The 23,034-nt window shown below is 37.0% G+C and overlaps 1 protein-coding gene across 4 annotated transcripts in view; it reads left to right on the top strand.

Moving 5' to 3' along the window:
- Positions 1 to 23,034, top strand: part of SYNGR3 (synaptogyrin 3) — a 398,922-nt gene that overhangs the window by 192,844 nt on the left and 183,044 nt on the right. The window contains exon 4 of one of the 4 annotated variants that reach the window (XM_053694488.1): positions 16,931 to 17,611. The exons of 1 other annotated variant lie outside the window; for it this stretch is intronic. In XM_053694488.1, the coding sequence (XP_053550463.1) occupies positions 16,931 to 17,140 (210 nt within the window). In that variant the 3' untranslated portion in view covers positions 17,141 to 17,611. Of the gene's footprint in view, positions 1 to 15,242; positions 15,537 to 16,552; positions 17,612 to 23,034 lie in introns of those variants that run through there. 2 more of the 4 variants (XM_053694491.1, XM_053694490.1) reach the window with 2 other exon arrangements.

Here is a 23,034-nt window from a genome sequence, read left to right as displayed (position 1 = left end):
GGGGGGGGGGGGGATATAGCAGCAAGGTCTTTAGTCATTGGTTTACCAGAAGTGTTCGGTAATGCGCTGCTGCTCCCTCAGCAAAGGATTCTAAGGGACTGAAACACATTTGCTCATAGAAGTAAATTAGAAAGTTGTATGCTCCATATGAATCAAGGAAAAAAAGAATAAATAATGTAACCACGTAATGTTCCACTATAGTGAACCTTTAAAGAGATATTAAACTCAAAATGTAAATAGGAAACTTTGCCATGCACTTTTATGTATTAATTATACCTACTTAAAATGTTAGTGTTTCCACTCCCCCAGAGAGGCTATGGAATGCAGAGCCTTACCGGTGCTACATGCTGCACAGTGATTGGCTGATAAGTGCAGGAGATCTTTTGTTCCTGTTCCTAATTGACCATAGCATAGAAAGATAAGTTTTAAGAGGCTTTTTCATGGGGCGTGTGAAGGGCCTGCAGGATTATGCAAAATGACATTTATTTTATAGGCAGATGTTCTGCAATGCAGTGAGTCATTTCTGATGGAGAAAAAAAATACTATAATTTCCCTTGAAACTTAAAGGGACAGCCAACACAAAAATTGTTATTGTTTAAAAAGATAGATAACGCCTTTACTACCCATTCCCCAGCTTTGCACAACCAACACTGTTATATTAATATACTTTATAACCTTTAAACCTCTAAATGTCTGCCTGTTTCTAAGTCCCTAAAGACAGCCTCTTGATCACATACTTTTGTATTTGCTTTTCACAACAGGGGAAGTTAGTTCATGTGAGCCATATAGATAACATTTTGCTGACGCCTGTGAATTCTAACAACACAGCACTAATTGCCTTCAATGGAAGTCAATAAATAATACATTTAAAGTCATGTGATCAGGGGGCCGTCTGAAGATGCTTAGAAAAAAGGTAATCACAAAGGTAAAAAGTGTATTAATATAACCATGTTTTTCTGTGCAAAACTAGGGAATGAGTAATAAAGGGATTATCTATCTTTTTAAACAATTAAAAAAATGAGTTGACTGTCCCTTTAATCAGTAAGTGCATAATAAAATAGAAGTAGATTTTTTTTTTTCAATTTACAAAATGTACTTAAATTTGCCACCCCCTGTATCATGTGATAGCCATCAGCCAGTCATACACTCATATACGTATACACTGCGAACTCTTGCACATGCTCAGTAGTAGCTGGTGCCTCATAAAGTGTGCATACAAAAAGACATTGCCTAATTTGATAATGGAAGAAAAATGGAAAATACTTTTACCACTGCATTCTCCATCTGAATAATGAACGTTTAATGTTGGCTTTAGTGTCCTTTTAACCCTTTTCACACAAAAAAACAGAATTTAAATTTATAGATAATTATACCTTTTCCGTCTCCCTCCTCTGCTCAGTTATACCTAAACTGAATGGGTTCTTGACCTCCTCGTGGTGACAGGAAGTATATCCCACATGTTATGGACACCTATGGACTCTCATCATCCCAAAATAATGTTTTCTTTTATAAGATGATGAGAGTCCATAGGTGTCCATAACATGTGGGATACAATACCCAAGCTGCTAGTCCACGTTAAGGACGGGTGGGACAAAAATATGTCAGTCCCTATTTGCCGGACCCTGCGGCCTGAAGTACATTGATAACATTTAGAAAGGGTATGGAGAGAAGGCCAAGTTGGGCCTTACATATCAAGGAGATGTCATTCTTGAAGGCCCAGGAAGTAGATACAGATTTAGTAGAATGAGCAGTTACTCTTTTTGGAGGAGGTTTTCCAGCAACCAAGTAAGTCTTACAAATAGTTTGCTTCAGCCATGATGCTAAGGCCACCGCTGTAGCATTTTGACCCTTCTGGGACCTGAAAAGTGGACAAATAAATTATATCTGAACTGAGTGGAAGAAGAGGTGGGAGGGATTAAAAGCTCTTGTGAGGGTTCGCCTCCTGGTGGCGGGAAGTATATCCCACATGTTATAGACATCTTCTGAAAGAAAAAAATATTTTAACATGTTTACTTGACAGTGCAAATAAAATACTGATGTCAATTATTTATAGGGGCAGTCAAAATTAAACTTTCATGATTTAGATAGAATATGCAATTTAAACAACTTTCCAATTTACTTTTATCATCAAATTTGCTTTGTTCTTTTGGTATTCTTTGTTAAAAGCTAAACCTAGTTAGGTTTATAAACTGATTTCTAAGCCGTTGAAGGCTGCCTCTTAGTGCATTTTGACAGTTTTTCAGAACTGGACGGTGCTAGTTCATGTGTGCCATGTAGATAAAATTGTACTCACTCCTGTGGAGTTGTTTATGAGTCAGCACTGATTGACTAAAATGCAAGTCTGTCAAAAGAACTGAGATAAGAGGGCAGCCTGCAAAGGTAAAAAATACAAGGTAATCACAGAGGGGAAAACGTATATTAATATAACAATGTTGGTTATGCAAAACTGGAGAATGGGTAATAAAGGGATTATCTATATTTTTAAACAATACAAATGCTCAAGTAGACTGTCCCTATAAAACTATAGGTGTCAGGTATTGCTGTTCTTCTTGGTAGCTAAAGAAGGAAATTATACCAGGCCAGCTTCTATAAAACCAACACTTACTGTAATAGAGAAAAAAAAATAATTCCAGGAACATTCTGTTTGAGGTCAGATCCATGATTATATCACTATATGTCTACTGTAGAGAATAGTGAAACACTGGCTCTCTAAAACAATACAGAAAGTCATTTTTTATATGTACAGTATATATCAACTAATAAGAATTACACTGCACAAAAACTGCATATAAAATAAATGGTTTATAGGATTTAAAGGGAAATTAAACCCAAAAATGTTCTATCATGATTCAGGTAGAGAATACAATTTTAAACAAGATTCCAATGTACTTCTATTATCTAATTTGCTTCATTCTTTAGATATCCTTTGTTGAAGAAATAGCAATGCACATGGGTGAGCCGATCACATGAGGCATATATGTGCACCCCATAATCAGCAGCTACTGAGTCTATCTAGATATGTATTTCCGCAAAGAATATCAAAAGAATGAAGCAAATTAGATAATAGATGTAAATTAGAAAGTTGATTAAAATTGCATGCTCTTTCTAATTAATGAAAGAAAAATTTTGGGTTTCATGTCCCTTTAACACTGTCATTTTGTTAACATAATTGCAAACCAAAAGCAGCTCAGGACACACCTTATTTATTAAATATTCAGTTTAAAGGGACATTGTATGATATTCTTTTCTCCTCTTTAATATGTTCCTTAATATCAATTTTGCATGCTAGGGTGGATTAAATAGTTTAAAAATAACTCCCTTTCCTTTATTTTCTCATTTGGGATAGTTGATTTTTCCTGTTTAAAGCACCAGCTATACAGAAGAACTGCAGTATTCTCTATAGAAGAGCTAAGTAAACAGAAATCAACCTCATCACAGTGCAGGGTGGAAGGGAGAGAGACTTCAGACCCTTTTGAAAGGGTTTCTCTGCAGTAGCTTCAAATACAATTAACTTAGCTGCTTCTTGCCCGAGTACTTTCCCCCTTTAAAAGGGCATTGTACTATAAAATTTCCTTACCTTTGATGTGTTACCAGTGATCCATTTTACCTGCTGGGGTGTAAACAATTGTACAAATAAATCCATTATTATTATTTTGTCATTTAAAATTGGTGATCTTGCCCGTTGAAACACCAATACTGACACTTTTAATATTGCAGCACCCAGCGCAATTGAAAGGGTGTAGCCCTATGGAGGTCAACTCAGGCAAGCTATTACAGGAACAGGGTGATCATGTCTGTCAGTAGGGTGTTTAAATTACATGAAATATACACTGAGATCTGTATGTATCTCATGCTGTTACTGGATGCAATGTGACGCTATCCAGCAACAGTGAAGAAACAGTTAAATATGACTGTTATTGTGTATGTAATCAAAGTGACAGCAATGCATGCTGGTATCAAGCTCACTGGGCTATCAGTGGACTGCATCACTCATAGTACAATGATGCCCAATAGTGTGCCCCTTGCTCATGTGATTACTGTAAAAGCCAGTCATAGTGATCACATCAGAAATGACAAGCCATTGTTTGTTAAAGGGACACTGGACCCAATTTTTTTCTTTCGTGATTCAGATAGAGCATGCAATTTTAAGCAACTTTCTAATTTACTCCTATTATCAAATTTTCTATATTCTTTTGGTATCTTTATTTGAAAAGCAAGAATGTAAGTTTAGATGCCGGCCCATTTTTGGTGAGCAACCTGGCACTTGTTCTTGCTGATTGGAGGATAAATTCACCCACAAATAAACAAGTGCTCTCCAGGGTCCTGAACCAAAAAATAGCTTAGATGCCTCCTTTTTTTTAAATGAAGCTAGCAAAAGAACGAAGAAAAATTGATAATAGGAGTAAATTAGAAAGTTGCTTAAAATTGCATGCTCTATCTCCTTTTTAAGGAGACTAAAGAAAGTACATCTGTCCAGCCAGATTTTGGTTAATTTCTATTGCTGCACCATTGAGTGCATTCTTACCAACTGCATCTCGGTGTGGTATGGTAACTGTACCAATCTTGACCGAAAACCTTTGCAACGGGTGGTGAAAACTGCCCAGTATATCATCGGTGTCCAGCTACCCTCTTATTGAGGACCTTCAGCATAAGCGATGCCTGCAAAGGGCGCACTGTATCATTGGAGATTCTTTCCATTCCAGCCATGGACTATTTGTTCCCCTGCCATCTGGGAGGCGGTACAGGAGCCTGAATAGCAAGAGAGTCAGGATAAGGAAAAGTTTTTTTTCCCCAGAGCTGTTGTTTTGCTGATTTTTTAAACTGCAGGCTATCTCGGATTACAATAGCCGTTTATCACCTTTATTTATTAATTTGTATTATCATCTGTGCTCATGCACACATCCATATCACATTGATAAGTTGTATTACACTATCACACTTCTCCAGTGCTTTATATATTTCTTTTATACAAGTGACTGCTGTCTAATACTGATTTGCACCATGCACTTTTCTATACCAAATCGATAACTTGTATCACATTCACATCCTTTTCCTGGTGTGTCTCATATATTCTTCTTGTACAACTGACTTGCTGTTTGATATTGATTTGCGCTATGCACTTTCAAAATCACATTGATAATTTGTACTATATTGTTACATTTTCTTCTGTCTTACACATTCTTTTTCATACAACTAATTGCTGCTTGATACCGATTTGCACTATGCACTTTTACTATATATTCTTGGAATTTTGCACGTTATATTATGTGTATTTAACATCTAAGTTATTCCATTTTTATAATTATTTATAACTACTATTGTATTTTGCACCTTATACTATCTATTTGCAATGTCTGGGTTAGATGTTTTAATACATTGCGTTGCCCTGTTTTTGTTTTTTTTTACTTGTGCAATGACAATAAAAGGAATCTAATCTAATGAAAAAATAGTTCAGCGTCCCTTTAAGAAAGGACAATGGCTTGTCTTTACCCCTTCTCTTATTCAGCTAGATTACGAGTTTGGCGTTATGAGTGAAAAAATCAGCGTTATGCTTCATAACGCTGCTTTTTCCCTAACGCTGCTATTACGAGTCTTGTTGGTATAGGTGTACCGTACACCTTTTTGGCCGTCATGCAACGTCAGCAATGTCCTTTTTCAATGGGACTCCCATAGCGCCGGTATTACGAGTTTGCCTGGGAGGCCAAAAAGTGAGCTGCACACCCTATACTGACAAGATCTGTACCACCATCTAAAGTGAGTAGTTATGAGTTTTACTTTACAAAGCTGTAGCATAAAACTCATAACTAAAGTGTTAAAAAGCACACTAAAACCCATAAACTACCTATTAACCCCTAAACCGAGGCCCTCCCGCATAGCAAACACTATAATACATTTATTAACCCCCTAATCTGCCGCTCCAGACCTCGCCGTCACTATTAAAATTTATTAACACCTATTCCTCCGCTCCCCGACATCGTCTCCACTATAATAAACCTATTAACCCCTAAACCGCCGCCCTCCCGCATCGCAAACACAATTTAAATATTATTAATCCCTAATCTGCTGTCCGCCACCACCGCCGCTTTAATAAACCTATTAACCACTAAACCGCAAGCCCCCCACAACGAAATATACTAAAATAAATTATTAACCCCTAAACATCTGACCTCCCACATCACTAACTCTACATAAATATATTAACCCCTAATTCTAACCCTAACGTAACCCTAAGCCTAACACCCCCTAACTTAAATATAATTAAAATAAATCTAACTTACCTGTAAAAAAAAACTAAGCTAGCTACAAAATAACTAATAGTTATATTGTAGCTATTTTAGGTTTTACTTTTATTTCACAGGTAAGTTTGGATTTATTTTAACTAGGTAGACTAGTTAGTAAATAGTTATTAACTATTTACTACCTAGTTAAAATAAATACAAAGTTACCTGTAAAATAAAACCTAACCTGCCTTACACTAAAAAATAAAAATACAATTTACTAACTTACAAAAAAAATAAACACTAAATTACAAAAAAAAAAAAAAAAATTATCGAAAATAAAAACGAATTACTCCTAATCTAATATCCTTAGCAAAATAAAAAATAGCCCCCCAAAATAAAAAACCCTAGCCTACACTAAACTGCCAATGGCCCTTAAAAGGGCCTTTTGCGGGGCATTGCCACAAAGAAATCAGCTCTTTTACATTGCAATAAGAAATACAAACAACCCCCCAACAGTAAAACCCACCACCCACCCAACCAAACCCCCCAAATAAAAACCCATCTAAATAAACCTAAGCTAACCATTGCCCTGAAAAGGGCATTTGGATGGGCATTGCCCTTAAAAGGGCATTTAGCTCTTTTACGAATTGCCCAAAAACCTAACCTAAAAAAAAAAAAAAACACCCAAAAAACCCTTAAAAAAACCTAACACCAACCCCCGACGATCCACTTACAGTTATCGAAGTCCGGACATCCATCCTCCTCCAGCCGGCGAAGTCCTCATCCAAGAAGTAAGAAGTCTTCATCCATGCGGCCTCTTCTATCTTCATCCATCCGGCGCGGAGCGGGTCCATCTTCAAGACATCCGGCGCCGAGCATCCTCTTCTTACGGTCGTCGGCGTCAATTGAAGGTTCCCTTTAAGTGACGTCATCCAAGATGGCATCTCTTACATTCTTATTGGCTGAAAGATTTCTATAAGCCAATAGGAATTAAAGAGGAATAAATCATATTGGCTGTTGCAATCAGCCAATAGGATTGAGCTCTCATTCTATTGGCTGATTGGAACAGCCAATAAAATGAGAGCTCAATCCTACTGGCTGATTGGATCAGCCAATAGGATGATAGCTCAATCCTATTGGCTGATTGCAACAGCCAATAGGATTTTTTCCCCTTTAATTCCTATTGACTGATAGAAATCTTTCAGCCAATAGGAATGTAAGGGACTCCGTCTTGTATGACGTCACTTAAAGGGAACCTTCAGTTGACGCCGACGACCATAAGAAGAGGATGCTCTGCGCCGAAAGTCTTGAAGATGGATCCGCTCCACGCCGGATGGATGAAGCTAGAAGATGCCGCCTGGATGAAGACTTCTTCTCGTTTGGATGAGGACTTCACCGGGTTAGTGTTAGGTTTTTTTAAGGGTTTTTTGGGTGGGGGGTTTTTAGGTTAGGATTTTGGGCAATTTGTAAAAGAGCTAAATGTCGTTTTAAGGGCAATGCCCATCCAAATGCCCTTTTCAGTGCAATGGTTAGCTTAGGTTTATTTAGATTTAGATTTATTATTAGATTTTAGATTTAGGTTTTTATTTGGGTGGTTTGGTTGGGTGGGTGGTGGGTTTTACTGTTGGGGGGTTGTTTGAATTTTTATTGCAACCTTGTTAAAATAAAGACAAATAAAATAAAGACAAACTTACCTGTAAAATAAAAATAAAACCTAAGATAGCTACAATATAACTACTAGTTATATTGTAGCTATCTTAGGTTTTATTTTACAGGTAAGTGTGTATTTAGTTTTAAATAGGAATTATTTAGTTAATAATTGTAAGGTTTATTTAGCTTTATTTTAATTATATTTAAGTTAGGGGTTGTTAGGGTTAGATTTAGGCTTAGGGTTATACTTAGGGTTATGCTTAGGGTTAGGGGTTAATATATTTATTAAGTGTTAGTGATGTTGGAGGCCAGAGGTTTAGGGGTTTATAACTTTAGTATAGTGGTGGCGATATTGGGGCGGCAGATTAGGGGTTAATAAGTGTAGGTAGGGGCAGCTATGTTGGGGGCGGCAGATTAGGGGTTAATAGCTGTAATGTAGGTGGCGACGATGTTAAGGGCGGCAGATTCGGGGTTAATAAGTGTATTTAGGTAGCGGCGATGTTAGGGGCAGCAGATTAGGGGTTAATAACTGTATGTAGGTGGTGGCGATATCGGGAGCGGCAGATTAGGGGTTAATAGTTTTATTTAGGTGGCGGCGATGTTAAGGGGCGGCAGATTAGGGGTTAACAACATTTTGTAGGTTGCGGTGATGTCCCTATAGCGCTCAAAACTCGTAATCTAGCTGATTGTCAGCTCCAATGTCATTGGAGTGGCATTTATTTTATGAAAGTGCATTTTTCTTTTTTTATTCTAAATTTAAAGGGACATGAAACCCAAACATTTTCTTTCATGATTCAGATATATAATACAATTTTAAACAACTTTCTAATTCACTTATATTATCTTGTTTAATTCTCTTGGTATCATTTGTTGAAGGAGCAGGTTCTTTGCTGATCCTGAGCTTGCCTATATAAACCTTTCAGCAAAGGATAACAAGAGAAGGAGGCAAATTAAACAATATAAGTACATTGGAAAGCTGTTTAAAATTGTATTCTCTGTCTGAATCATGAAAGAAAAATTTGGGATTTAATGTCCCTTTAAGGAAGTGTATTTTTTATAATTTTATTTTAGTAAGCGTATTTTTTTTTTTTATCCCTTTTTTCTGCGCTTGACAATGGAAGTTTTAAATTAAAAAACATAATTTATGTAAGAACTTACCTGATAAATTCATTTCTTTCATATTAGCAAGAGTCCATGAGCTAGTGACGTATGGGATATACATTCCTACCAGGAGGGGCAAAGTTTCCCAAACCTCAAAATGCCTATAAATACACCCCTCACCACACCCACAATTCAGTTTAACGAATAGCCAAGAAGTGGGGTGATAAAAAAGTGCGAAAGCATATAAAATAAGGAATTGGAATAATTGTGCTTTATACAAAAATCATAACCACCACAAAAAAAGGGTGGGCCTCATGGACTCTTGCTAATATGAAAGAAATGAATTTATCAGGTAAGTTCTTACATAAATTATGTTTTCTTTCATGTAATTAGCAAGAGTCCATGAGCTAGTGACGTATGGGATAATGACTACCCAAGATGTGGATCTTTCCACACAAGAGTCACTAGAGAGGGAGGGATAAAATAAAGACAGCCAATTCCTGCTGAAAATAATCCACACCCAAAATAAAGTTTAATGAAAAACATAAGCAGAAGATTCAAACTGAAACCGCTGCCTGAAGTACTTTTCTACCAAAAACTGCTTCAGAAGAAGAAAATACATCAAAATGGTAGAATTTAGTAAAAGTATGCAAAGAGGACCAAGTTGCTGCTTCGCAAATCTGATCAATCGAAGCTTCATTCCTAAACGCCCAGGAAGTAGAAACTGACCTAGTAGAATGAGCTGTAATCCTTTGAGGCGGAGTTTTACCCGACTCAACATAGGCAAGATGAATTAAAGATTTCAACCAAGATGCCAAAGAAATGGCAGAAGCTTTCTGGCCTTTTCTAGAACCGGAAAAGATAACAAATAAACTAGAAGTCTTTCGGAAAGACTTAGTAGCTTCAACATAATATTTCAAAGCTCTAACAACATCCAAAGAATGCAACAATTTCTCCTTAGAATTCTTAGGATTAGGACATAATGAAGGAACCACAATTTCTCTACCAATGTTGTTGGAATTCACAACTTTAGGTAAAAATTCAAAAGAAGTTCGCAACACCGCCTTATCCTGATGAAAAATCAGAAAAGGAGACTCACAAGAAAGAGCAGATAATTCAGAAACTCTTCTGGCAGAAGAGATTGCCAAAAGGAACAAAACTTTCCAAGAAAGTAATTTAATGTCCAATGAATGCATAGGTTCAAACGGAGGAGCTTGAAGAGCCCCCAGAACCAAATTCAAACTCCAAGGAGGAGAAATTGACTTAATGACAGGTTTTATACGAACCAAAGCTTGTACAAAACAATGAATATCAGGAAGAATAGCAATCTTTCTGTGAAAAAGAACAGAAAGAGCAGAGATTTGACCTTTCAAGGAACTTGCGGACAAACCTTTATCTAAACCATCCTGAAGAAACTGTAAAATTCTCGGTATTCTAAAAGAATGCCAAGAAAAATGATGAGAAAGACACCAAGAAATATAGGTCTTCCAGACTCTATAATATATCTCTCTAGATACAGATTTACGCGCCTGTAACATAGTATTAATCACAGAGTCAGAGAAACCTCTTTGACCAAGAATCAAGCGTTCAATCTCCATACCTTTAAATTTAAGGATTTCAGATCCTGATGGAAAAAAGGACCTTGCGACAGAAGGTCTGGTCTTAACGGAAGAGTCCACGGTTGGCAAGAGGCCATCCGGACAAGATCCGCATACCAAAACCTGTGAGGCCATGCCGGAGCTACCAACAGAACAAACGAGCATTCCTTCAGAATCTTGGAGATTACTCTTGGAAGAAGAACTAGAGGCGGAAAGATATAGGCAGGATGATACTTCCAAGGAAGTGATAATGCATCCACTGCCTCCGCCTGAGGATCCCGGGATCTGGACAGATACCTGGGAAGTTTCTTGTTTAGATGAGACGCCATCAGATCTATTTCTGGAAGTTCCCACATTTGAACAATCTGAAGAAATACCTCTGGGTGAAGAGACCATTCGCCCGGATGAAACGTTTGGCGACTGAGATAATCCGCTTCCAAATTGTCTATACCTGGGATATGAACCGCAGAGATTAGACAGGAGCTGGATTCCGCCCAAACCAGAATTCGAGATACTTCTTTCATAGCCAGAGGACTGTGAGTCCCTCCTTGATGATTGATGTATGCCACAGTTGTGACATTGTCTGTCTGAAAACAAATGAACGATTCTCTCTTCAGAAGAGGCCAAAACTGAAGAGCTCTGAAAATTGCACGGAGTTCCAAAATATTGATCGGTAATCTCACCTCCTGAGATTCCCAAACTCCTTGTGCTATCAGAGATCCCCACACTGCTCCCCAACCTGTGAGACTTGCATCTGTTGAAATTACAGTCCAGGTCGGAAGCACAAAAGAAGCCCCCTGAATTAAACGATGGTGATCTGTCCACCACGTTAGAGAGTGTCGTACAATCGGTTTTAAAGATATTAATTGAGATATCTTTGTGTAATCCTTGCACCATTGATTCAGCATACAGAGCTGAAGAGGTCGCATGTGAAAACGAGCAAAGGGGATCGCATCCGATGCAGCAGTCATAAGACCTAGAATTTCCATGCATAAGGCTACCGAAGGGAATGATTGTGACTGAAGATTTCGACAAGCTGAAATCAATTTTAGACGTCTCTTGTCTGTTAAAGACAGAGTCATGGACACTGAATCTATCTGGAAACCCAGAAAGGTTACCCTTGTCTGAGGAATCAATGAACTTTTTGGTAAATTGATCCTCCAACCATGATCTTGAAGAAACAACACAAGTCGATTCGTATGAGATTCTGCTAAATGTAAAGACTGAGCAAGTACCAAGATATCGTCCAAATAAGGAAATACCACAATACCCTGTTCTCTGATTACAGACAGAAGGGCACCGAGAACCTTTGTAAAAATTCTTGGAGCTGTAGCTAGGCCAAACGGCAGAGCCACAAACTGGTAATGCTTGTCCAGAAAAGAGAATCTCAGGAACTGATAATGATCTGGATGAATCGGAATATGCAGATATGCATCCTGTAAATCTATTGTGGACATATAATGCCCTTGCTGAACAAAAGGCAAGATAGTCCTTACAGTTACCATTTTGAACGTTGGTATCCTTACATAACGATTCAATATTTTTAGATCCAGAACTGGTCTGAAGGAATTCTCCTTCTTTGGTACAATGAAGAGATTTGAATAAAACCCCATCCCCTGTTCCGAAACTGGAACTGGCATAATTACTCCAGCCAACTCTAGATCTGAAACACAATTCAGAAATGCTTGAGCTTTCACTGGATTTACTGGGACACGGGAAAGAAAAAATCTCTTTGCAGGAGGTCTCATCTTGAAACCAATTCTGTACCCTTCTGAAACAATGTTCTCAATCCAAAGATTGTGAACAGAATTGATCCAAATTTCTTTGAAAAAACGTAACCTGCCCCCTACCAGCTGAGCTGGAATGAGGGCCTCACCTTCATGTGGACTTAGAAGCAGGCTTTGCCTTTCTAGAAGGCTTGGATTTATTCCAGACTGGAGATGGTTTCCAAACTGAAACTGCTCCTGAGGATGAAGGATCAGGCTTTTGTTCTTTGTTGAAACGAAAGGAACGAAAACGATTATTAGCCCTGTTTTTACCCTTAGATTTTTTATCCTGTGGTAAAAAAGTTCCTTTCCCACCAGTAACAGTTGAGATAATAGAATCCAACTGAGAACCAAATAATTTGTTACCCTGGAAAGAAATGGAAAGTAGAGTTGATTTAGAAGCCATATCAGCATTCCAAGTCTTAAGCCATAAAGCTCTTCTAGCTAAAATAGCTAGAGACATAAACCTGACATCAACTCTGATAATATCAAAAATGGCATCACAGATAAAATTATTAGCATGCTGAAGAAGAATAATAATATTATGAGAATCATGATCCGTTACTTGTTGCGCTAAAGTTTCCAACCAAAAAGTTGAAGCTGCAGCAACATCAGCCAATGATATAGCTGGTCTAAGAAGATTACCTGAACACAGATAAGCTTTTCTTAGAAAGGATTCAATTTTCCTATCTAAAGGATCCTTAAACGAAGTACCATCTGACGTAGGAATAGTAGTACGTTTAGCAAGGGTAGAAATAGCCCCATCAACTCTAGGGATTTTGTCCCAAAATTCTAATCTGTCAGACGGCACAGGATATAATTGCTTAAAACGTTTAGAAGGAGTAAATGAATTACCCAATTTATCCCATTCTTTAGAAATTACTTCAGAAATAGCATTAGGAACAGGAAAAACTTCTGGAATAACCACAGGAGATTTAAATACCTTATCTAAACGTTTAGAATTAGTATCAAGAGGACCAGAATCCTCTATTTCTAAAGCAATTAATACTTCTTTAAGTAAAGAACGAATAAATTCCATTTTAAATAAATATGAAGATTTATCAGCATCAATCTCTGAGACAGAATCCTCTGAACCAGAAGAGTCATCAGAATCAGAATGATGATGTTCATTTAAAAATTCATCTGTAGGGAGAGAAGTTTTAAAAGATTTTTTATGTTTTCTAGAAGGAGAAATAACAGACATAGCCTTCTTGATGGATTCAGAAACAAAATCTCTTATGTTATCAGGAACATTCTGCACCTTAGATGTTGAAGGAACTGCAACAGGCAATGGTACATTACTAAAGGAAATATTATCTGCATTAACAAGTTTGTCATGACAATTAATACAAACAACAGCCGGAGGAATAGCTACCAAAAGTTTACAGCAGATACACTTAGCTTTGGTAGTTCCAGCACTAGACAGCGATTTTCCTGAAGTATCTTCTGACTCAGATGCAACGTGAGACATCTTGCAATATGTAAGAGAAAAAACAACATATAAAGCAAAATTGATCAAATTCCTTAAATGACAGTTTCAGGAATGGGAAAAAATGCCATAGAACAAGCTTCTAGCAACCAGAAGCAATGAAAAATGAGACTTAAATAATGTGGAGACAAAAGCGACGCCCATATTTTTTTAGCGCCAAATAAGACGCCCACATTATTTGGCGCCTAAATGCTTTTGGCGCCAAAAATGACGCCACATCCGGAACGCCGACATTTTTGGCGCAAAAGAACGTCAAAAAATGACGCAACTTCCGGCGACACGTATGACGCCGGAAACGGAAAAGATTTTTTGCGCCAAAAAAGTCTGCGCCAAGAATGACGCAATAAAATGAAGCATTTTCAGCCCCCGCGAGCCTAACAGCCCACAGGGAAAAAAGAGTCAAATTTTTAAGGTAAGAAAAAATGTTTGATTCAAATGCATTATCCCAAATATGAAACTGACTGTCTGAAAATAAGGAATGTTGAACATTCTGAGTCAAGGCAAATAAATGTTTGAATACATATATTTAGAACTTTATAAACAAAGTGCCCAACCATAGCTTAGAGTGTCACAGAAAATAAGATTTACTTACCCCAGGACACTCATCTACATGTTTGTAGAAAGCCAAACCAGTACTGAAACGAGAATCAGCAGAGGTAATGGTATATAAATAAGAGTATATCGTCGATCTGAAAAGGGAGGTAAGAGATGAATCTCTACGACCGATAACAGAGAACCTATGAAATAGACCCCGTAGAAGGAGATCACTGCATTCAAATAGGCAATACTCTCCTCACATCCCTCTGACATTCACTGCACGCTGAGAGGAAAACCGGGCTCCAACTTGCTGCGGAGCGCATATCAACGTAGAATCTAGCACAAACTTACTTCACCACCTCCATAGGAGGCAAAGTTTGTAAAACTGAATTGTGGGTGTGGTGAGGGGTGTATTTATAGGCATTTTGAGGTTTGGGAAACTTTGCCCCTCCTGGTAGGAATGTATATCCCATACGTCACTAGCTCATGGACTCTTGCTAATTACATGAAAGAAATGTCAATATGCCTCTAGTTAATAAACCTGGGTTTTTTATTTCTCTTAATATACAGTTTTGTGTGGCAGTTTTAGATTGGGTGCCCACTATTAAGGTTACAGTGTAAGCAAAGCAAATTGTATTGTTAAACCAATAATTCCATCCTTCTAGTATTTGGCATAAAATTGCTAAAATTTATGTGGACACCTAGAGATATGGAGTATTCCTAAAATCAGCACAAAATAATTAATCTATTTTGAGGTATGTTTCTTTAGCTAGTTTTGTAGAAATGATTATAAAGAAAACTGCAATTTTTTTTTTTTTCATTTTTCTCCCATGTTTTAGTATTAATTTCATATTTATTGTTATTTTATCTACCCATATAGGGTATCGCAAGAAAGCCCTGTCTGTCTGTTAAAAAAAAAAAAAAAAACTGTATAAAATATGCATGGGTGCACTTAACAGGAGGGAAGAAAATTATGCTGCAATCAACACAGAGCAAAAAAATACGAAAATTGCCTCTAATTTAAACACGGAAACTGGGGGAAAACGTTGTCCTTGAGGGGTTAATGATTACAAACCAATTCCAATTAATACATATTAGAAAAAAATACTTCAATTATAAACTAATATAACAACATAATATAAGGCTATCTAGGTATGCTCTTTTAGTAAAGATACAAGAGAACAATAAAAAATAATAGAATAAAATAAAAATAAATTACAATTTACTTATTTTTAAATTGTGCACTGTATCTGAATCACGTACCTCCCAACCGGCCTTGATATTGCTGGAATATTACAAATTTCCTCACACAGCTTCCTTTGTCAGAGACTCCTCCACCTCTGCTCACCACACTAGCAGCCCCACCCATGACATGTCCAACTCCATCAGTGACACACTGAACTCAACCCATGACATGTCCAACTCCATCGGTGATACACCCAACTCAACCCATAACACGTCCAACTCCACCCGTGAGATGTCCAACTCCACCCGTGAGATGTCCAACTCCATCCGTGACAAACCCAACTCCACCCATGACATGTCCAACTCCACGCTTGACATAACTAACTTCACCCATGACACGTCCAACTCCACGCTTGACAAACCCAACTCCACCCATGACATGTCCAACTCCACGCTTGACATAACTAACTTCACCCATGACACGTCCAACTCCACGCTTGACACAACCAACTTCACCCATGACATGTCTAACTCCACCCTTGACACAACCAACTCCACCCATGACATGTCCAACTTCATGTTTGACACAACCAACTTCACCCATGACACGTCTAACTCCACCCTTGACACACCCAACTCCACCCATGACATGTCCAACTCCACCCTAGACACACCCAACTCCACCCATGACATGTCCAACTTCATGCTTGACACAACCAACTCCACCCTTGACACACCCAACTCCACCCATGACATGTCCAACTCCACCCTTGATACAACCAACTTCACCCATGACATGTCTAACTCCACCCTTGACACAACCAACTCCACCCATGACATGTCCAACTCCCCGCTTGACACATCCAACTCCACCCGTGACACGTCTAACTCCACCCGTGACGCATCCAACTTCTTGCTGCCATGGTCCCTTTAACTGATGAGACAGAGTTACTCTACACTACACACCAGTTTGACATTGACATTCTACTAACCATTATATTTCAGGCATATCTACCACTCTGCGCCCTGGAGAGATTTCAACGATTAACTTTTGTTGAAGATGAGCAAAGACCCTTCTCAAGCCAGACAGCCTCAGCATCTATGCCTAACGGCCTCCCTCTCTGACCACTGGGTGCTAGGCCTGAAAGCTGCTAGTCTCACCCCTTTAACAGCTATGGAAATGTCACAAAGGGTTGGCAATGTGACTGTTGTTTTAAACTAACGTCTTGCTAAACTATTAATCATTGTCAATTTTAAACCCATTAACTATTTAGCAACCACTCTTAACCATTTAATGCCTGTAAACTAATTGTTCTCACTTAATATTTCCAATTTATTTTCTAACAACCTTATTAACCCTTTAACCCCTAACTTCTCATTTAGGTTTTAATGGCATTGAAAGCGTTTCAGCGATACCGCCTCGGAACAGACATGTCCTTGTTTGCCACAGATCCTCTAGGCACAGCAGGCAATGCCGGATACCCAGGATACCCCACTGGCAGTGGGATTGAAAGCACAGACACCTATCAGAGCCCTCCCTTCACTGAGAACCTGGACACCAGCCCTAAAGGCTATCAAGTGCCGTCGTACTAAGGGAGAGGCGGACCCCCTGATGTTTGGATGCAGACAATGAAGGTGTATGGGGTCCATCCAGATAATTGAAGGACAGATAACGTGTTCTACTTTGTTGATGTGATTTCCATACCTGGGTGATTTATTATATTAGATAGATGTACAGTGGAATCTGTACAGTGGTTGCTTGTGTGTGATATTTTTTTAAAAAAGGTTTTAAAGTGCAGTGTTCCCTCTAAGACAGGGATAATGATGTCCTGTCTTCTAAGGCCAAACAGATTTGGATGGAAAGAGACAATCTGTATTCCTGATGAGGATACAGTTGGTGACCCAAATAGAACCAGGCATACATAGGTATGCTCCAATCACTGGCTGTACTCTTATCTGGAGCAGAATGGAGGTGTTGCAACTACGTATTTATACCTTTTGAAACAGCTAAACACATCATAAAAGAAGGGACTTTGTTTAAAAATAAAATGTTCTAACGAAAAAGAGCATTTATTTTTTTAACTAGACTGTTCCTTTAAGGATTAATCTACATCAATATGAGTGCCAACCAATCACTTTGATAAAATCTTTGTCTGTCTGAAATCCTGATTAGGTCCTTGAGAAATTGACACCCATGGTTGAAATGAAAGAAGAAGAAAAAAAATTACATTAACCCTTTACTGCCACATAGTCTACTGGTAGCACTAGGGTTAACTACACAACACACCTCATAACAACTTAAGCATAAATCACTGCCAAAGGTGCAAAATGGCTTTATAGAAGAATGAACAGTATAAGGCAGAGTATCACATTCCACTTTTAGCATTCAAAAGCAATTTTCCTATTTGACGAGGCTACGTAAACAGTATAGCTGCTTTATATAAAGAACAATAGGAAACAAGAACTGGATCTGATAGTGGTATCACTTTGGTACTAATTTCTCACGTTCCTTCATATCACATATTTTTTTACTTTGCCCTCTTCCTGTAATTTAAAGGGATATGAAACCAAGAATTTTCTAATTCAGACAGAAAAAAGGTTTCTAATTTACTTCTACTATCAAATTTGCTTCATTCCCATGAAATTCTGTGTTGGAGATACCTAGGTAGGCATTAAGAGAACTGCATAGCAGGAAATAGAGCTGTCATCTAGTGCTCTTGCAAATGTATAACAGTCTTGTAAAACTGAGCCATATAGTGATCCAGAAATGAACAGGCTACTAAGCTTACGTCACTGCTTTTCAGCAAAGGATACCAAGAGAAGAAAAATGTATAACAGAAGTAAATTAGTTGTTTTGGGTTTCATGTTCCATTAAGTTTGTGGAGGTTAACTACTGAAAAACAGTTGCAGCAAACATTTGCATTCAAAACATTATCAAACTTCATCCACTATGTTAAAATTATTGGAAGGCTGTAGATACATCTTGTAATTACAGTGTATGTACTGTCCCTTTAAACTGATTAAAGAGATAAGATAAAGATAAAAGCACTGCCACCCACTAAAGGATCCATTTCTACGTTTTACAACCAGTCCTATCAAATGTTGTTTCTTAGCAATGCTATGAATTATTTATGCTAATGATTATATCCAGTAGATTATTTTCCAGGAAAGGTGGAATCTCAACTCGTTATTGATAAAGTAAAGTAATGATGAATCCTAGTGTTTCCAAAATGCAAGGATTTACCAGCACTATAAATAAAGGCTACCTTCAGTCATGAGTTTTAAAAAAAGTGTGTAAAAAATACCTTTATTTTGCTGCGGCTTCACTGCTAAACTAACTGCCTCCGGCTGCCCACGGCAGAACTGTTTTTTTTTTCAGTGAGGTGATGTTTCCAGCTCTTAGCCAATAGCCGTGCTAGCCATACGGCACTGTGCACAAGGCTGAATTGGCCTACCAGATGATTACCTGGTGGGCTACAGCAGCTGGGGCTGGAAAGCTACAATTTAACGGGGTGATTAATGGATGCAATTAACCACAAATCTGGCACAATTTTTTAATACTAATATGATATAAAATATTGGGGAAGGAGTATCCCAGTAATCCCCTTTGAGAGAAATGAGATGTGCGCATTATAGGGAGTAAACAGAAAATAGGGCTTGTCTCCAAATCTTCCAGGGCTGCTTTATACTCCCAGTCCAGCCCTGACTGTGCATTTGGAAAAAATTAGCTTTGCTGTGGGCGACTGGTAGTGTTTAGTTTAGCAGTGTAGATGTGGCAAAATAAAAGTACTTTTTACACACTTTTTATTAAACTCATGACTAAAGGTAGCCTTTATTTAAAGCGCTGGTAAATTCTAGTGTTTTTTGTTTTTTTTAAACAGTAGGATTTGCCATCACTATAAGTGTGTGTGTGTGTGTGTGTGTGTATGTGTATATATATATATATATATATATATATATATATATATATATATATATATATATATATATATAAATAATAGAACATGCATTTTTTAAATTTTCCTTGAATTTTGAATTTCTTTATTTACAAATTGCCCATAGTGTTCCCTGATTTTGTTCTTACATGTTGTTTCTGTAATCCTTTGTGATAGTATGTTTAGTTTTTATGGAATAGTTACATAAAATACACCCCCTAAATGCTGGAAAATGTCTAAGCTGTTGGATTAGGTATAGGGTCTTCTTAATGTGACATCCATTTGGGGGTGGTCAGTAGTGACGTGAGTTTATGTTGGTGTTAAGGGGACATAAAACTCAAGTTTTCTTTCATGCCTACCTAGGTATCCTTTTCAACAAAGGATACCAAGAGAGCAAAACAATTTAGATAATAGAAGTAAATGGGAAATTTGTTTAAAATTACATGCTCTATGTGAATCAAAAGAACGAAGCATTTTAAATTCCATGTCCCTTCAACATTACAGGACACAACTGAACTACCGGTGACCTCAGCATGTTAGTGCTGAATGAAATATAATATAAAAACAAAATCATATGTGATCATGTAGTTATGACACAACTATTGGTATGACTATAACAGATTCCTAAACTATTACATATTATACCTTAGTTACAGTAAGGGATCATTTGCTCTTTAGCTGTATCATAATCATATTGCAAACCAATCACCACCAACTGTATTTTAGTTTCAATGCTACAACAAAGGTATACCCTAAAAAAAAAAAAGATGGTTTATGTCACCAAATATTTCTTTGCACAACCGGTAAATACACTGAACCTCATTCTCACTAATGCACTAGAATATAAAATAGTAAAGGAATATAATCAGCAAATTGAATAATAGAAAAACAGCATCTAATTTTATAGGTTGTCAGATTATGCATTTTTTTAGTTTGTATATATATATATATATATATATATATATATATATATATATATAATTATCTATCATAGGAAAAAAAATCCAGTACTAATGGTCTTAAAATCAGTCCATCTGGGTATGACTGTCATTCAAGGACAATTACTGATTACTGTCTCTCTTAGTCTTAGACTATAGATTTTTTAAAAAATTTAAATGAAATAGAGAATTTTATTTATATATATATATATATATATATATATATATGATATAACGTTTGATATTTTTAAATTAAATATCTGTTTTAAGCGGGTTTTATATTACCTGTTTTAGAGGGAAAATAATATATTCCCTTTACTTCATAAATTAGTATAATCAAATTATAATGAAATTATATAATTAAATATAACCAGATTGTAATTAAATAGTAGAATTGAATTAGTAGAATTATATTACAATTATAGTATATTTAAATTAGTGTAATCACATTATTAATTAAATGCTTGTATTTAAAAATGTTTACATTTTTGTTTATATATTATAAAATATATGTGCCAGCTTTTTAATTCTGTTTTGTGTGGGTTTATATATACAAAGATCCTCCTGCGACTATATATATATATATATATATATATATATATATATATATATATATATATATATATATTTCAGAGGATTTTAGAGTCAAATCAATTTGTATAATAGGGAATAGGGATATAACCAGAAAAACTATCTCGTTTCCTCATTTGAACGGCAAGACAGGACTCCCAACTGTCCCATATTTTAAAGGATTACTGCAGGTTGAGTGCTCTCTTCCTCCCACAGCTTTCAGCACCCTATATATTTATTTAAAGAAACCTGCTGGAACCACAATAACTATACCTAGGAATGATTAAACCTCACCCCCAACATGTCATTGAACTGATACAACTCCATCTCTAAAACTAGCAAACTCCGCCCCTATGTACCAACCAGGAACCTTCCCCAGATTGCATAGTATCAGTCCAGAGCCTCCTGGTCCTGACCACAGAGTGACTCCATATTTGGAGGCACAACTAAATGAAGGAACAGTAAGTTTAAAGCATCACTTTCAGTCCACTTATTATAATGTATGACTACCTGTCAAAAAATATGAATGTTATGTTTTCAATTTTTTTAATCAGATCATATTTATTTGTCACTAGTAAGAATAGGAAAATCAACTATTCCATGCAGTATGAAGTATAGTAAAAAAATAATTTCTTAATAGATGCCTCTACTTTCTTATAAGAATATATTTTGCAAAGAGCCAAATGTAGCTGTGCAGAACGTCCAATCACAACTGCTCTTTAGCCTACCTACTTGACTTTGATTGGCTGCCCTGAGCAGCTGTATGTTTTAATATTTATGAAAAGTACCAATCAGGGCTCCTATACAGTCATGTCTATCTACCCCTCCAAGAACGGATAACATGGCTGTGATTGTGACAACTTGGGTGGGTCTTGCATGAAGATGACCACTATCCCAGAACAACTATCCCTTGGAAATAGTTCTGGGACAGTGGTCATCCTCATGCAAGAACCACCCAAGTTGTTGGTAATAACATTAAGAACAAAACCAAGCACATGTTAGTAGGAGCAGATGAGGGGCCGTGGGTTACTAAGCAACAGTTTTTGGTAGAATAGGCATTCAAAAAACTTTATTAACAGTCCCCACTCCCAACATATAATTCTCTCTAAAGGAAAGTTAGACACCTGGAGAGATCTGTAATCTTGCTTCATTTATTAGTGCGTAAATGCCCCTTTGTCTGTAATGGCCAAGAAAGTAAATATTTGCAGAAAAGGTAATGTCAGAGATGTTTATATTTCATTTAAATTTCCATAGTGAACATAATAATAAACACGACTATGAACTCCACAATCTAATTCTAATAGAACAGCTATTTTCAACACGATTCTGACGGATTTGACAAAACTAGTGCCATTTCTGGGGGGGGGAAAGAGCAGATACTCTTTAAAGGGTTGAGATTTGAGGAAGTGTGGTATTAAAGGGACATTATAAACAAAGTTAAAATGCACATTAGTGCAGTACAATTTTTAAAAGAAGCATTTTTACAATAAACATCTATTAGCAAAACTGTTATGACCAAAAGCGATCACTGTTTTTAGTGACATTTAGTGTATACTCAGAACTAGTGGTACCTTGAGATACCGGCACTGCAAACTCTCTAGGCCCAAGGGGTAAAATTACTGCTCACTTATGAAAAATATGCATCATGGGTTCAATAGTGGGGGCTAAGGTAGAGCCTTTAGGGTGGGGCATTATGTGGGCATTGTGTGTGCAGTCACCTACGATTGTCCAGTATTTTTGTGGAGGACAATAAGTATGTTGTGTATTCTGATTTTTTTTTTTAATAAATTAAAAAACGTAACAGATGCACTAAGACTGAGAAATAAATCCATGTATATCAGATGAGATCTGCAAATTTTTCACAGGAAAATTATAGTATCTTAATTTATATTTATTATATCATTCCATTGGACAGTGTACTGCACTGACTTGTTATATCAACCGTGTATAAAATGTATAGCAAATTTTTCCTTTAAGTATACTACAAATATGAAACAACTGTCTCTGATAATTTAAAACACAACCCAACAAATGGGCTTAGCTT

Source organism: Bombina bombina, chromosome 11 (genome assembly GCF_027579735.1).
Source record: "Bombina bombina isolate aBomBom1 chromosome 11, aBomBom1.pri, whole genome shotgun sequence".
In the NCBI taxonomy this organism is placed as follows: domain Eukaryota; kingdom Metazoa; phylum Chordata; class Amphibia; order Anura; family Bombinatoridae; genus Bombina; species Bombina bombina.
This window is presented reverse-complemented; position numbering and strand designations above follow the sequence as displayed.